Source organism: Carex rostrata, chromosome 9 (genome assembly GCF_964058835.1).
Source record: "Carex rostrata chromosome 9, lpCarRost1.2, whole genome shotgun sequence".
NCBI lineage: Eukaryota > Viridiplantae > Streptophyta > Magnoliopsida > Poales > Cyperaceae > Carex > Carex rostrata.
Genome location: NC_135926.1, coordinates 5,183,546 through 5,199,445, shown reverse-complemented (window position 1 = coordinate 5,199,445; position 15,900 = coordinate 5,183,546). Strand labels below are relative to the sequence as shown.

General features: G+C 32.8%; 2 protein-coding genes and 1 non-coding gene across 3 annotated transcripts in view; 1 reads left to right on the top strand and 2 right to left on the bottom strand.

Annotated features, from left to right (window-relative positions):
- LOC144559259 (7-deoxyloganetin glucosyltransferase-like) overlaps positions 1-12,888 on the bottom strand; it is a 35,416-nt gene extending 22,528 nt beyond the window's left edge. The window contains exon 1 of the mRNA XM_078308271.1: positions 12,885-12,888. The gene's annotated coding sequence lies outside the window, so the exon portion shown is untranslated. The remainder of the gene's footprint in view (positions 1-12,884) is intronic.
- TRNAY-GUA (transfer RNA tyrosine (anticodon GUA)) lies at positions 1,757-1,841 on the top strand. Its single transcript is given in 2 exon segments — positions 1,757-1,793; positions 1,806-1,841. It is a non-coding gene; the product is annotated as a tRNA-Tyr (tRNA).
- On the bottom strand, positions 5,533-10,097 carry LOC144559255 (uncharacterized). Its single transcript, XM_078308264.1, has 5 exons — positions 9,927-10,097; positions 8,578-8,970; positions 7,375-8,488; positions 6,943-7,089; positions 5,533-6,257 (listed from the first exon to the last, which is right to left on the bottom strand). Exons 2-5 carry the CDS (start codon positions 8,632-8,634, stop codon positions 5,785-5,787), a joined length of 1,791 nt encoding a protein of 596 aa, XP_078164390.1. The 5' UTR covers positions 8,635-8,970; positions 9,927-10,097; the 3' UTR covers positions 5,533-5,784.
- Positions 12,889-15,900: the final 3,012 nt, after the last annotated feature.

Here is a 15,900-nt window from a genome sequence, read left to right as displayed (position 1 = left end):
TCGCATGAGTCTTAAAGCCAATCAAAAAATCCAAATGCATTAGCTCAAAAAATTCTTTTTTGAGTTAATGCAAAGGATATGAATTCCTTATTCATAGGGTTAAAGATCACAAAAATGATCTCACCAGTCCCATCCTCCTCGACATGAATTCACATCTTCTCTAATACCTTATCAGGGAATCTTTTACGATTACTAGATTTGGACCGTTCTTTTTAACTTGGCACAAATCTCAAAGCCCAATAATATATTCCCTATGGTGAGCCGAATCCCAAACTGATTGAGATTTAAACTCAAACCGTAAAATAAGTGTAATTTGTTGGATTTATTTTATGCAGAACCGTATTGCATATATAAACCCTAAATTACCATGATCCTCTAGTGAACCCTAATCTGAAATTCTAGATTACCTTGATCCGTAGCCATGATCTTCCAGGAATGCACAATCACCGTTGATCACCGGAAGCCCTTAGAATTCCAAGTAATCCCTCTCAAGTCCGATGGAGAGAACGAGAGAGGCGGCAGCGGCAACACTCCGTTCTTCACAAGGAGATATACCCGAATCACAAGTTCTTTACTGAAAATCCCCTTCTTAATCACAATATATCAATCTTTGTTCCCTTTTATTTTCGGTAGAGAGAGAATCAGAGAAACTGAGATATCAAGAACCGTATCTTATCAAAATTGGTACAGATCCATATAAGCACCTTTTAATTAAGAGGAGGGTTCAAATGTCTCCATTTTTTGTGCCTCCATCATGCCTCCATTTATAAAAACTTAAATAACTCAAAGTTTAAAACTTAAATGTCAAAATAAAACCGTTAGATGTAATATATGTTATTTTCTCTATGTGTCCATAAAAAATTATCACATTTTGATTTTGCTTTTATATGAATCAATAAGTTGAAAAATCAATGTTTAGAAATTATCCACATTTGTATACATTTTTACAAGCTCAAGATGACAATCAAAACAAAGTTGAAATGCCATAATTTTTTACATGTACATAGATAAAATGATATAGTTAATATCCAACGGTTTTATTTTGAATTTTAAGATTTAAATTTTGAGTTATTAAAGTTTTTAAAAATGGAGGCATGATGGAGACACAAAAAATGGAGGCATTTGAACCCTCCTCTTTAATTAATCATCAAAGATGATGTATATTCCGTATCTATCTGGGAGTAAATAGGCCCTTTGAATAGGTGCCTTCTCCTTTTAATTAATTAATCTTGTTTTCTTATTGGATATGTAGCGGGTTTCAGAACTTGTTTTATTGGGTATTTCCTTATTTACGGAACATTGTCATATTTGATTGTGTTCCCCAGAGACCAATAGCATAATTGTATTATTACCAAACTTTATATAATTTAGACCATCACTAAATTATAAAGTTATTAATACGCATTTTACACATTAAATGTCCCACTTCTAATGACACATATTGAATCCGATAAATAATATTTAATTTAATCACTTCATAATGGGTCTAATTTTGACAGTCTATTATTCAATATATATTTATATTACATATAAGCCCACATATGTTGTAATTAATTGAAATTAATTCCAACATAATTCTCTGCAATACTTAGCCCACATATGTTGTAATTAATTGAAATTAATTCCAACATAATTCTCTGCAATACTTGGAGGATACGAACTCCCTCGGCCCTTGGCATCAGGTACTCATCAGTGATGCGTCAGAAAAGGTTTTCTTTATATGAACTATTAAATTAAAAAATACCTCATCATCAAACCGACCTAAGCTCAGTTGGTAGAGCGGAGGACTGTAGTTCGTTTCAGTAATCCTTAGGTCGCTGGTTCGAATCCGGCAGGTCGGAAATTTTTAAATTCCCTTATACTGGATGAACAATTTTAGCAGCGGCAATTTTCTCGTCACCCAATCTTCCTATATTTCTTACTTTTAGCAAGTCATATCTCAATAGCTTTCCAATACTTCCAACAAAGAAATTTAAAGAACCATAGAATTATCATCAATTACAATATGTTACTGTGGCAAACTCTCAGTTAATTGATTTCGTCGATTTTCGGGATGATTTTTATGTGATGCTTCAATATCGATTTGGATTTGGATTTAATTTATCTTTCAACTCAAATTTCATAGTGTAGTTAATGGCAATCATAGAAACCAATTTTTGTGACAAACAAACAAACATGGTTCACAATAAGCAAGAAGGAGAAGGTCACTAAAATCACTGAAATTCTTAATAAAAAGCCCCATTGGCACTGAATTTTATCAAAAGTTACTTTAGAAATTATCAATCTTAGTTGTAAATAAGAACGATCCGAACCGGATTGTATGATAATTGTAGTTGCTTACCTCTTCAATTTTTTTAATGGTTTGCCTGGAATTAATGTTAAGAATGAAGAGTGAGGAGTATGCATAGTGCATATGGATCAGTATTATGGATGCATATCTCTATTTAAAAAATATTCCAGATTGTCGATCCGAACCATTAAACACAATTATCAAATGAAAATATGCTAGACGCCAAATTTTACATTTTAAGAAACATTTTACTCTCTTTTGAAACAAGTACAAATCATTGGATCTAAAGTAGGGACCATCCGAAAGTTTGATACTTTAATTATTTAAAAAAATTCTATGAAATGTGTGTTTTGGCCTTCAAATATATTTTTATATGGAGATTATATTGAGCGGATGGACAATTTAAATTTTGAAAATAAAAAAATAATCATAGTGCGAACCAATATACGCTATGGATAGTAGTGTAGCCTCACTCAAGAATGACTGTGTAATCTGCGTATTTGCATTTTCTTGCTCTTTGTATATTAGAGCACTGAACATAGTGTCAGTAAACAAGGAGCAGAGGTTACTTGTTCAATTTGGTAGTTTTTCTTACGAAAAACATAAACCTAATAACTCTAAAGGTAGCTATTTAGGCCATCTGAATGACAATGAATTGATGAGAAATTATCTCTGCGTACAAAGAATTTGTTGCTTTAATGTATCAGGTTTGTAACTTTGTAATTAAAGAGCCTTAAAAAAATACTTTGTAATTAAAGACTTACCAAAAGGTCAGGAACCACTATTTGTGTAATTTGGATCGTGTTTGCCCCCCTGCCATTGTATAAAGCATACGAGTATATGTCGCTTAAAAAATATTTTGTAATTAAAGACTTCTCTCCGTCCATTATTCATTTATGTTTTATTCGGAACCGAAATTGCAGGTGAAGAGTTTAATGAAGCAAGCATACTTGTTGAAATCACAGTATAACCAAAAAGGATCAAGAAAAGAAAAATATCACCCCAATTCATGTTCTAACCCCCCTTCATCATGCAATTTAAAATATCAACCCAATTCATGTTCTAACCCCCATTCATCATGCAATTTAAACTGTTGCTTGTATAGTTTTAGCTACTTGTAGTCCTTAATTGATGCACAAAACAAGTCACTTGATGAAAAAATGACATACAATAAAACTAATTGCTAAATCTTTATGGAACTAACAGTTAAAAGGTATATGATTTCGGATGTCAGCACTCATAGCATCGTAAATTCTCGCTGTCTAACCGATTATGAGATTGAAAAGGTATTGTTTCATGCGGACTCGAAATAAAATGAGGCGCAACCTATAAATTTCTGATATTTGAATAAAAAAAATAAGATAGGGAATATGTTCCTTTTTTATTGCATGTACTCTAGGGGACATTTACATGTGACAACTACGCGGACTTCTTGGCAGTTGATTCTTTACCAGAGATCTGGAATTTAAGTAGGGGTGTAAATGGTTGGATACGGATCGGATAGTGGTCTTACCGTATTCGTATCCGTATCTATTATAATTTTTTGAATACAGATACGGATACGAATAGTCTCGGATACGGATACAGATACGAATCGGATATTAAATATTACGGATACGGATTGGATATCGGACAGATACGGATATTTTTTATAATTAGCTTGTTTGTTACAAAATATCTATTATATTATTAAGATATTAGTCACTAATTATGTCATAGTGTTACATTATTTATCAAAATATATATCAATATGCAATGTAATATATTATTGGTTATATATGCAATTTAATAAATCAATTTAAAAACATATAACACATTGTTGTGGTTTAAAAATATAAACAATCGGATACGGATAATTAAATGTATTACCGTATCCGTTACAATTTTTCAGATAGGATTGGATAATCTAAATAATTTTCCGGATTCGGATCCGAATGAAATTGGATAATATCCAATCCGTTTACACCCCTCAATTTAAGGCGCCAGTTGCCACCAAATACCCATGGGCCATGATGGATCAAAACCTGCTGTTATTCTAGTGCATAAACAGTGTTCCTACTATTCAGTCATTAAATTGTTTCGAGATGCGTATACATAAATGTTTTGAAAGAAGTTGCTTTGAGATTCGTTTCCGAAAAAAAAATAAACAGTTGGATTCTTCAAAAAAGTAGGGGTAACAGAGTTACTGTTCAAGAGAAAAAGATAACAGAGTTACTGTTCAAGAGAAGAAGAAGAAGAGGAGAATAGCAGCAGATTTCATTCCGGGCCATGACCACAAAACCATTGCTCTTTTTATTTTGTTTAGTTTTTCTTTATCGGTGGGTATGATCTGAACTCTGAAGACTAGACTGTCCTTTGTAAAAAAAACAGAAAACCTACTGCTTCCAACCTTATTGCAAAACCAAGCATTTAAAAGACTTAAAAAAAAAAAAAATCAATTTGCTTTAACAGTTTAATTCTACTCAGTGTTCTAAATAGCGCACTATAGTGTTTTTGGAGACCAAACGCTATGCTATGGCATTAAAACACGCTATTTGCGCTACAGACGCTATAGCGGTAATAGCGGTCCGCTATAGCGTGTAGCGCAAATAGCGCGCGCCATGCAACATTTGCTGTTTTTTTTTTCTAATTTATATGAGCTTTAAAATAAATAAATGGTGAAGATATTGTTTAATTTTGATGAATATTACATTATATCAAATTCAAGTCCGCTATAATAATTTTTTCATTTTGCTCTTGGTTTTTTTTAACTGATGATAAATCAAATAAATAATTGCTAAATTATGAAAATTTTAGAGACTAATAAGAATTTCTTCAAGGATCATCTGTTTATTTTACTGAAAGTATGATTTTTTTTTCTTTTCAATTTTTAAGTTATTTTGAAATTTAAATAGAAAAAAGATAAATTATGTTATGATGTTAAAAATATTTTAAATAGAAAAAGATCGATAGTTTATGATATTAGTATTACTATAGATATTTTGAGTCGCAATTTAGACTTTGTATTGGTTCAATATGAATATTATAATTTTTTAATCAGTTTGATATTATTTATTGTTCTATGAGACTAAATAATGTTGATATTTAGTACAAATATATAATATAATTTTTATAAAAATAAAAAACGCTATTTGGAATAGCTTTCGCTATAACTTTTTTTGGAGGCTCCCCGCTATGACGCGATAAACGCTATTTAGAACCTTGATTCTACTATAAAAAAAAGTTTAAGAACTAAGTTTCCATTTCTTAAGCCCCAACAAAGATAAGAGGCACAAACCCATTTGTATAGATTGTTAATTTATATTTTTTTTGGGTCCACCAAAACAAGTGCACTTCATTAAAAAAAAAAAAATCTCAAAGTCCATAATACCAAATAAAATCCCCACCAAATGTACAATCTTACCAGATTATTGCAAAATCTAATCGACAATATTGTATGTAATACCAAACCAGCACAATAACTCCAGAATCAACATACCATTACCAGCTTTAATTTACTTCCTGTGCCGACTCTTTCCCCTGTGGCTACTCCCCTCCGCTACACTCCTACCACCCCTTGATAATGAACCCGACCCAGAATTCTGGCTTACGCGCCGAGCCACTTTCCTTCTAGAATCCCAGCCAGTATTTCCCAAAGCTGCCTTGGCAACCCGATCAGTCGTCACTTCCCTGCCCCTCTGTGGTTTGATCAGCTGCTTATTCAAATAAGCCACTTTTGGAAGAAGACCTGAGATGGCCTTTTTAAGTTGTTCGTCTCCTATGTTACTTTGAATAGGATTGCCAAGGAGATTAAGTGCCAGGAGAGAGTTGTAATTGGCCACGAGTTGACCTATTGCCTTTGTCATGGTTATCTTATTGAAACTTAGGTCGAGCACTGTGAGCTTCAAGAGGCGGTGGAGGCCTTCTACATCGCTTATTTTGTTACCAGCTAGGTACAATTCTTTGATTGCCGTGCAGCTTGATAACCCTGTTAGCAAGAGAAGTTTCGGGTTAGTTGCATGTACACCTTTTGCTCACATGAAAATCCATAAATGTTACAGAAAATAAGAGAATGCAAGAAAATAAAGTAATTTAAATGTAGAAGTAGTGCCAGCTAGATTTGTTAAATCAGAAACCATAGTGGTGCTGAGAGACAAAAGTTCATTTTTCATGTTTTAGTTTTGTCCATCATGCTTTTTTTGGCACTAGGTTTTCAAAGATTGTCCGTTGATTGTACTTCTTCTACCTACCAAGGAGCAAGATATTATAATTTTCCTTATTTGTGTACCATATTTCGCTTTCCATGAGAGAAAATGAAAGATAGAATTGCCCCAGAGCCACAACACTTAGACGCCCTTTGTTTTCTTCCAAATTTAGTCAACTTTGATACAAAGCTGGGTAGTAAAACATTTGGCTGGTACCAATCTCTTAATGAACCAAACATTTCAACTAGAAAAGCTATCAAAAATTGGACCACCTTGAATTATCTTCAAATCCTACAAGATGTGACAAACAAATGATGGAATATTTTGGACCACCAGTACATGGTCCCTCTAAAGGAAAAAGACACAGTAGCATGAATTTTGGTCAAATTCATGTCTCCAATAGAATGAACGAACTACTTTAACAACTACTCAATAATGTAACAAGATGTTTTATAGAGAAACATTTACCCTGGCCAATACGAGAAATTCGATTATAGCTGAGATTTAGCACCCGAAGCCTGGTCAGCTCTCTCAGCCCCTCAATTGCCACAATTTTGTTTCTTGACAGATCAAGTGTGTGCAAACTCTTAGGCAATGCCCCAGATGGAATATGCACTGCACCATGAAAGAGATGGGCAACAAGTAATCAGTCAAAAGCACATATGGTGGTCATTAAAAGATGTCCTTTTAGAAAGATATTCTGCCAACATCCCATTAGTGAACTATATTTTCTATTCATTATAGATAAAGTCTCCTTTTCTTTTCTTTTTTCAAGTTTATTTCTACTAACTAATCAATTAAGTAAACGGAAAATTCAGACAAGTGACGGCATATTTTTTAAAAGGACCCAAACTACAATCACAAAGTATAAAGGGAGCCAATAGTAACAACATGCCTTACCTATAAAATTGCTCGATAAATTAACAGCTTTGAGACTGGTAAAGGCCGAGATGGCTGGTACGACCTTGAGAGCCATTCCAGAAATATGTGCCACGGAGGAAAGAAAGTTTAACGACTGAATAACATTATTTGCTTGCAAATCCTCATCTCCACCTCTCCTCTTATTTGCATGTGAGTGGTTCTTTCCGGAAGACTCCCCAACCTCAGGTAAGCTGGGTAAGAAGAACTCACCAGCCAGTAACTCCTCATTTTCATCTTCCTTATTTGGTATGCTGTTAACCCAAGCGCTCACCCGATCATGGTACGAAGTCTCAGTTGAGAAAGCCATCCATTGATTTGAGGGGTCCTCTATCACTTTTTTCTTCTTTTTATCCACAATCTCACTTGTCTCAAGGGTATCAGATGTGTAACCACCTTTGTTGTTATTAGAAATGTCACTAATAACTGATTCAGCTCTTGTTGGCACCCTGACACTGGATATCCAATTAGACCGATGAAGGTTCCTGTGGCTCCACATAAAAAGCCGCCACCAAAGCTTTCTGCTTCTAGAAGGAAGCACTTGACTAGAGGACCTCTTTTTCAGCATAACCCGGTCGGCAGTGCACGAGGTCTTAACTGAAAACGGGCTGTCGTTTCCTTTCTCATTGGGTACAGCACCATCTGGTAAGGATGCCAAGTTACCATAGGAACGGGATTTGTTGACTTTGGAATCAGTCCAAGCAGCTGATTTTCTCTCGATGTTGGAGCAGGAGCGCTTTAGCAGCCTTGGGGAGGATGAATCTTTAGACATCCCCTGAACCATACCTGGTTCACTCTGGTGGCTGCTAGGCGTTGGGATCTCAGGTGTGGTTTGGTTCAGGTGGTTCGGTCCAGACCAAGTAGAATTGTTCTGGTTTGATTGGAGGTCAAGGTCTGATAAGTCCCTTTTCATGGAGTGTTTCTTATTATTGTCATCAGCTCCCTCGTAAGCTGTTTCAACCGTCACATTAGCATTTGGCATCAATTGCTCAACAGTATTATGGGGTGGCAAGATCTCAAAAAGCAGCTCTTCTGGTTTAACTTTTGGGTTTTCATTTGTTTTTGCTTGTTTAACATCAGCTGATATTGCACTTTTCTGGAAATAGATAAAATAAAACAAAATTATAGTGTAATTATTTTACTGCCAGTTATTAACATATATATGATAAAATACAAGGAACAAACCTTGGATAATTTCTTCTTCTTGCTTGTAAGAAGAGTAAAGCACAAGAACCTCACCATCTTCAAATGATTCAACTGACAATTCTCCTAGTTTGAACTTACTCTTTTTATCTTTTCTTGGGTAAAATATCTAGAGTTCTCTAGCTAAAGACAAAGACAGTAACTGATGATAGGGTTAGCCGTTATCTATGGGAGATCCTTTGAGAATTTGAAGGAGAAACCAATGGAGACAAACAGAGGGTCTCGAAATACAGGGGAGAAAAGATGTCGCATAGTCAAGCGGGGCCCACACCTTTGTCAAGGTGCGAGGTAATGATGCCACAGTGACTGCCAGAGTGAACAAAAACAAAAAGTGGTATAAATGAAGACCTTCGGACCCGTCTTGTCAAGATTTACCTGAATTTAAAAAAAATAACAATAATAATTAAAAGAGGTTGATAGATAAAATGTAGAACTTCAGTGAAAAACAGGTCCATCCACATTATTTAGCATCAAACTGTGTCTCTACTTGGATCAATTATGGAGAATTGGATTCTTTCCTGAGGGAGAACAAATTACCAAAAGTTGTATTTTGTTTAAAACTTGAAACCCTGGGTTCGTCTTGGCATAAAAGAAGCCCAACCCAGGCAAGACAAAGATATTCATTTCTCTTTAGCAAACCTTCTCACTATTTTTTTTTCCTTTATTTGAAATTTTTGCTGGAGAGAAAGAATGATTAACTAAATGGTGGTTAGTCAATGAGGGGCTTAGTTTTGAAAACCGAACGGATGTCAAAAGTAACATTCGCAACCTGATATATGAGGCTTCAAAAAGAATTTAATCGAAGTCAACCGTACTGACGCCAAATACAAGAGGAACATAAAATGAGAATAAAAGAGAATTAAATCTTGAATAGTAGTCACATAGACCGACTAAATTAAAACGGTAATTTAAAAAATAGAAGATTACAAAAACTTCGATGAGGAAGAAAAGCTTCTAGCTTTTCATCTTAGGCGACTAGGCTTTTCTTCTAGCTTTTCATCTTAGGCGACTAGGCATAACCTCAAAGGCTCAAACAAGTCTCCATCGGAGAAACTATTGTACGTTACACTTCGTAAACGAAATTATGAGAAAATGGAGAACAATTAATCTATTCCGGTACAAAGGTGGGAGAAAAGAACCTTTTTCGGTCCCTTTTGAAGAAATATAACACGTGAGAGGAAACAAAAGCATTTCAATCAAAAGAAAAGGCAACTATTAAGCTGTCTCTTCTTTCACCATAAATTGAAGGGAATTTTAATTTTGTTTTTGTTTTAAAAAAAAAAAAAAAATTGACAATACTTGGGTCGTAAACTTGAAAAAAGGAATCGTACCTGACCCAGATCAAGCCAAGAGAGGTACTCGATCAATAGAGGAACCGTCAAAAGTGGTAGAGATCACGATTCGAGAGAGGTCGGAGAGAGAGGAATGCTGAATACAGAAGGGGCGGGAGAGCGCTTGACAGCGGAGAGAGAGGGGTTGAAGAGGAAATATGATGGAAGAGGCTAGCGATGAGATACGCTCGTATATAAGCGGTGGCTCTCGGGAATTCCAAATAATACCTACCTATCTTTTTCTTATAGGCCCTTGAATAACTACAATATTGAAGTTACTTAAACAGGTAAATTTGTTAAGCCATTTTTTGGAAGGTTTAATTTTATAGAGATCATATTATTATCAAATCAAATGAAATGATAATTATATGTCAAGACGGACAAAATCTAAACCTTGAGAATATTATTTTTAATTTAGTAGGGGTATACATACAAAATTACAAAGACACGGTTGACACGCGTATGACCACCTCTCTACGGAGCACCGAGCTCCACATAAATACACAAATGCGAGCCCGTGCCAGCTCAGCTACTAATTTGTTCTTCATTCCTTCATCATTATGGTGACATAGACCTCAGTTAAATTTAGTAGATGCGAAAACGAGTTTCAATTTAGCCGGTTTCGAGTCGTGTTGCGACTAATACACTGTAATTTTAGAGTCAAATTGTATCATGCTTTGATTAAAATATTAAGGATTGATCACGGTACACAAATAATCACGCCATATAAGTCATGTTGTATTTAATATAATGTGATCAAACGTGTCTCGCGTGATCATTTAATAATAATTTAAGTTTTGTCAAAAAATAAAAATAATAATTTAAGTTAGTTTATTCAAAATTCACCATTTAATTAATATCTAGTGATTCTAATTACACGTAACTCGCATGACTACGTGTCGTGCCCTATCGTAACTAGATCTTTCACGTGACGTAACATGTCAAAGTTTTAAAAAATGATCATGACACAGGACACGTGAGTCATGACACGTAACTGACACGCCTATTGTACCGTTCTGTGTTGTAACTGTGATGGAACTAGCTCTGTCGTGTCAATTTTTCTCGGATTGTGATTTTTACCAAGTTTGAGAGAACAAGCACTCGGTACGGAGCGGGAAATAATTATGAGCAACGGTATTTTAAGAAAATTTGAACAGCAGGAATTCGGAAAAAACACTGTCGGAAGGTCCGGAGCCCCGGAACACAGCCTCCGCCCTCCGGGCATAATATAAAAAATGACAAATATAATACACGGGAATTAATCGGAGCGGTCCAATGAGCATTGAATTTGATCTCATGTTTAATCAAGATTCATCCTAAAGTAACGCTAAGTTCTGTAACTTAATTTAATTTCGTTTATGAAAGCAACAAAATCATACGGAAGCATGGACGAATTTATTTAATATGAATGATGTTAATTGATTCTTATTTCTTTATATATTTTTTGTATGACTTTTATATAATTTGAAATAAAATGTTATGGATACCGTAAAATTAATTTCATTTTTAACATGAAAATTTTATATAATTAGCTATTATCATGTATTTGATTCTCATAATTTGAAAGTCTAATTTCACTCTGTCCAAAAACTATTAAAATCAGTATTGTTCAAACGCACACAAATTTTAATACTAATTGAACAGCTCTGATGAAACATAAACATGAATTTGGTGCAGTCTCCATCAGACCATCCTCCACTTCCTACACTGGACCGTCTGAAAATACTATAACCAAATTAACTTTGGCGACTAATATCATGAATTTTTTAGCTGATTGTAGAGATTATTCCAAAACTTTTATAAAATAAATTTACCCCAATTACCATTCTCGTAAACAAATTTAAGTAGAAGTTAGAAGTCGAATCAAATAAAAGATTATCATTTTAAATTTTAAATTTTAAATATGCAATTTTTCGGAGGATGACATCCATTTAGTAAATTAAATTTATCAGCATTTGTTTGTTTCTAAAAAAATATAATGAATAATAGAAAACGAAAAAAGTATATATGGAATGACCATTTTCATATTAAATTCACTAGAGCACCATATAGAGAATCTATATACTTTTCAGATTTATCAACTCAGATGAATGAAATCTAAATCGTTGGATTGATGCATAAACAATTAGTACGAAAAATTATCCAAAATTTCCCACTTGGAGAATACGAGGTACATGCAAATGCATTCCCACTTGGAGTTTAGCCCTTTGCTTCCTTCTTGTAAAAATAATAATTATAATTATTATTTAACAGGTAAATAAGGAAAATGAAGAAAAGCATGTGATTTTAATCAGGAAGGTACCACGATTGATCTCAGAACAGATAAATCCAATGTAGAAGAAGTCCATTATTCCAACTTATGATGTCGAAAGAATTATTGAGACGAATGCCGAAATTGAAGACTCGCGTACCTACATATTCCCCACAAGGCCACAATATTTATATTTTTAGAAATTAAACAATCCATTTGTCCGATACAAGAGTAATTATTTTTTTTATTTCTCAATAAATAGATTGGATCAAATCAATGATTATGTTTTATTAGGAAGAGACCAATCAGACACATTTTCACAATTTACTGAATCAATATCATACAGTGTAGAAAATCAATATGATCAAACTAGCAATCTGGTTCTATTGGTCGATCTCCCCAATGACACCAGGGTGGAAGAGAGAAAAAGAAAAAAATAAAGGAGAGGACCTACAAATTTCATAGCTCCTAATAATTTGGTTTCAATAATTTTCGAACTTTTTATGACAGAGATACACTGGAAATTATGAAAATTATCAAAATGGACTATTGATTTGGTCCCTCACTTAATGCAACCGAATTATTGGTTTGATCTCTTTTTTTTTTTTTGAAACCTTGTCAGTGACTAACAAGTTGAAGACTTTTGACCATCTTACTTCCAATAATTTAAATTATATTTTTTTTAAATAAAAATATATTTTCGCCACGCTACTTCTGTTTCTATAACAGTAATAATTCATTTTTTAATAGTTTTGCTTATATTGAAGACTTTTAACCAAGGCGAGAGAACTTATAATGAATCTCCCTGATAAATAAAACTTAGAGTGAGTCTATGGTACTATGCATATTACGATTTGGCACCGTGCTACGGCTCTATATTCGAGTTTTCAAATCCTAACGGTCGATCCGAACCGTTCATCTTGTTCTCCATATTAATATGTGTTTGGAGACCAAATTTTACATTTTTTGAAATTTTTTTACTATTTTTTTAGATTTATTGAAAATCACTGTTTTTGGATGGTCCAGAATTTTCAGATCAAGTGATTTTTTAAATAACTAAAAAAATAGTAAAAAAATTTGAAAAAATGTAAAATTTGGTCTCCAAACACATATTAATATGGAGAACAAGATAAACGGTTTGGATCGACCGTTAGGATTTGAAAACTCGAATATAGAGCCGTAGCACGGTAACAACCCGTGATATGCATAGTACCATAGACTCACTCTAAAACTTATATTGTCATAAGAAAAGCAAATATATTTTAGTTATAAAACCAGCTGGCCATAAGCCCATTGTTTAGTGTCAATAATAATAATGTTATACAAGCAAAACATTCATCTGTTGAATAAACATCCCGATGATTAAATCATTCATTTCTAGTTGCAAAAATCATTTCTTCCTATATTTTTTCGTAAGGCCTGACAATTTTACTCAATATATTCATAGGTCAACCACTTTTGCAAAATAATGCAAATTTTGTTATTGAATATGTCTTTTGTTTTGAAGTTGGCGGTTATCAATTAAAAAAATTCATCTAATAAAAAAAATTATGCAAGATTAAATAAGAAATGCAACGAATCAAAGAACGAAACGAAAAAGAAATCAATTAAAGCCTTTTAATTTGATAACAATTTTTCAATTATCACGATTGTTCAAAAACATACAAATGTACCCAATTTATTGTCTTTTCTATATATTAATAAAACTTATTTAAATTTTTTATGATTATTTTATCATTTATTAAAATATAAAAATATGTAGCATGTGTAAGAAAAATGTTCAATGTTCAAATTGGTTGGTTTCTGAGAATAAATAATTCACTTCTCTACACGTAATGCACGCATAATGACGTTTAGGCATACGCTTATGTGCACGTCTCAAGTGAGAAAATGAATTATTTACCCTCACAATCAGGCAATTAAAAGACTGAATGTTTATCTTAAACATTCTATATACTTTTATTTTTTAAATGAGTTCTATATATTTAAAATGAGTTTTAATTGAAAAGAATTGAATAAAATTATGAGTTTTTGAAATTTAAAGGGTGAATATGATATTATGAATTATAAAGGTGGGAATATGTAATTTCGATTTTTTTTAAGGGGCGTGCATGAACAAGAAAATGGATACGGCATGTGCAACATTTCAAGAAAAAAAATATTAAATAAAAATAAAAATCTAGATACTAGAAAAATATCATCGGGAAGATACAGCAACACATGATCAACTATAAATTCGACCTTAATTTATTCTTAAGATACTTGTCATGTTGGGCTGTGGATAAAAATCAGATTCAGGCGTTGCATCCGTTTTTCTCTTAGATTTGTATGTGTGTTTTTTTATTTTCTTTTTTCCGCTAGTGGAATAGACTTTTAAACTATAGTGATTAAATATATATATATAATTAATTATATAAAATATTACTTGACATTTTAATTTAAAATATATAAAAAATTACACATAAATATAAAAATAAAAAAAAGGTCAATTAACCCCATACCTCATATTTACATCCACTCCTGTGATGGACCATTTTTTTGCTAATCTTGTTGAAAAGAATTTGAGTCTGACATCTATCAGACTCAAATTTGACTATGTTGAGTTCCGTGTCCGTCAGATCTGCTTTAAGATACATACATACAAATATTAAAGCGATATGTATGGATATTGAAACAGTATGTACATATCTTAAAGTGAATCGGATAGATGAGAAATTCATCGGACCGAAATTATTCCCAACTTTATTAACTATTCACTGATGAAATAAGATAGTGGTAACCATTTGCGATATTGTGACAATACCTGATTTTACAAAAATATATTAACACTTAAAAATCAACATAAAAAGGATAAAAAAAAACATAGAAAGGAACACTCAAGATTCCAAAATATAGACACTTAAAGGAATAAATGAATTTAGTCCATCGTGAAAATTGTCTGAGAAAGTTGCTCCTGTGGACATTATTAAACCTCTAATTTTTTGTCTATCCTCGGAATATTCCATAGAAAAAGAATGGTGTTGATGAAATGAAATTTCTAATAAACATCATACATTAAATTAGTTGCCCGATCGTTTTTCTTTCTTGAATAAGACCTGATTGTACAGGCACTAACCGGAGAACCAGATATCTAATTCCCTTTTATATATGACATTGACATTCATTTGAAGAAAAACAATAGACTAATTTTTAAACCTGAAAGTTAAACATCAAATGCTAAATACACTATTTGTTCGTTCCTGTTTAATATGAAAGGACCTTAGCAGACCTGTCTCTCTAGATACTAATTGGAGAACGAGGTGTTTGCATTTTTAAATTGAGAAAATCTGTAGTAGAGTTCGAGTAAAGAAGCTTTTTATATTTATTAAAACCAGTTAACAATGATCATAAGTTGAAAGATTTTGTTGAATAAAAATAATAAAAATTCCTTAAATTAAAAACACACATTATATAAAAATTAAGACAAATAAGATTACATAAATCTTATTTGGACAAATATATATAGAGATGGGCTACGGTGAGTTGCGAAGTAAAGCGACTATTTTACTTTATGATCATATTTTGCGATTTTTAAGTTCAAAACGTCGATCCGAACCGTTCATCTTGTTCTCCATATTGAAATGTGCTTGGAGACCAAATTTTACATTTTTTTTTAATTTATTTACTATTTATTAAGCAATTTTGAAAGTCGCTGATCTGATGGTCCAGAAAATTTTACTGTTT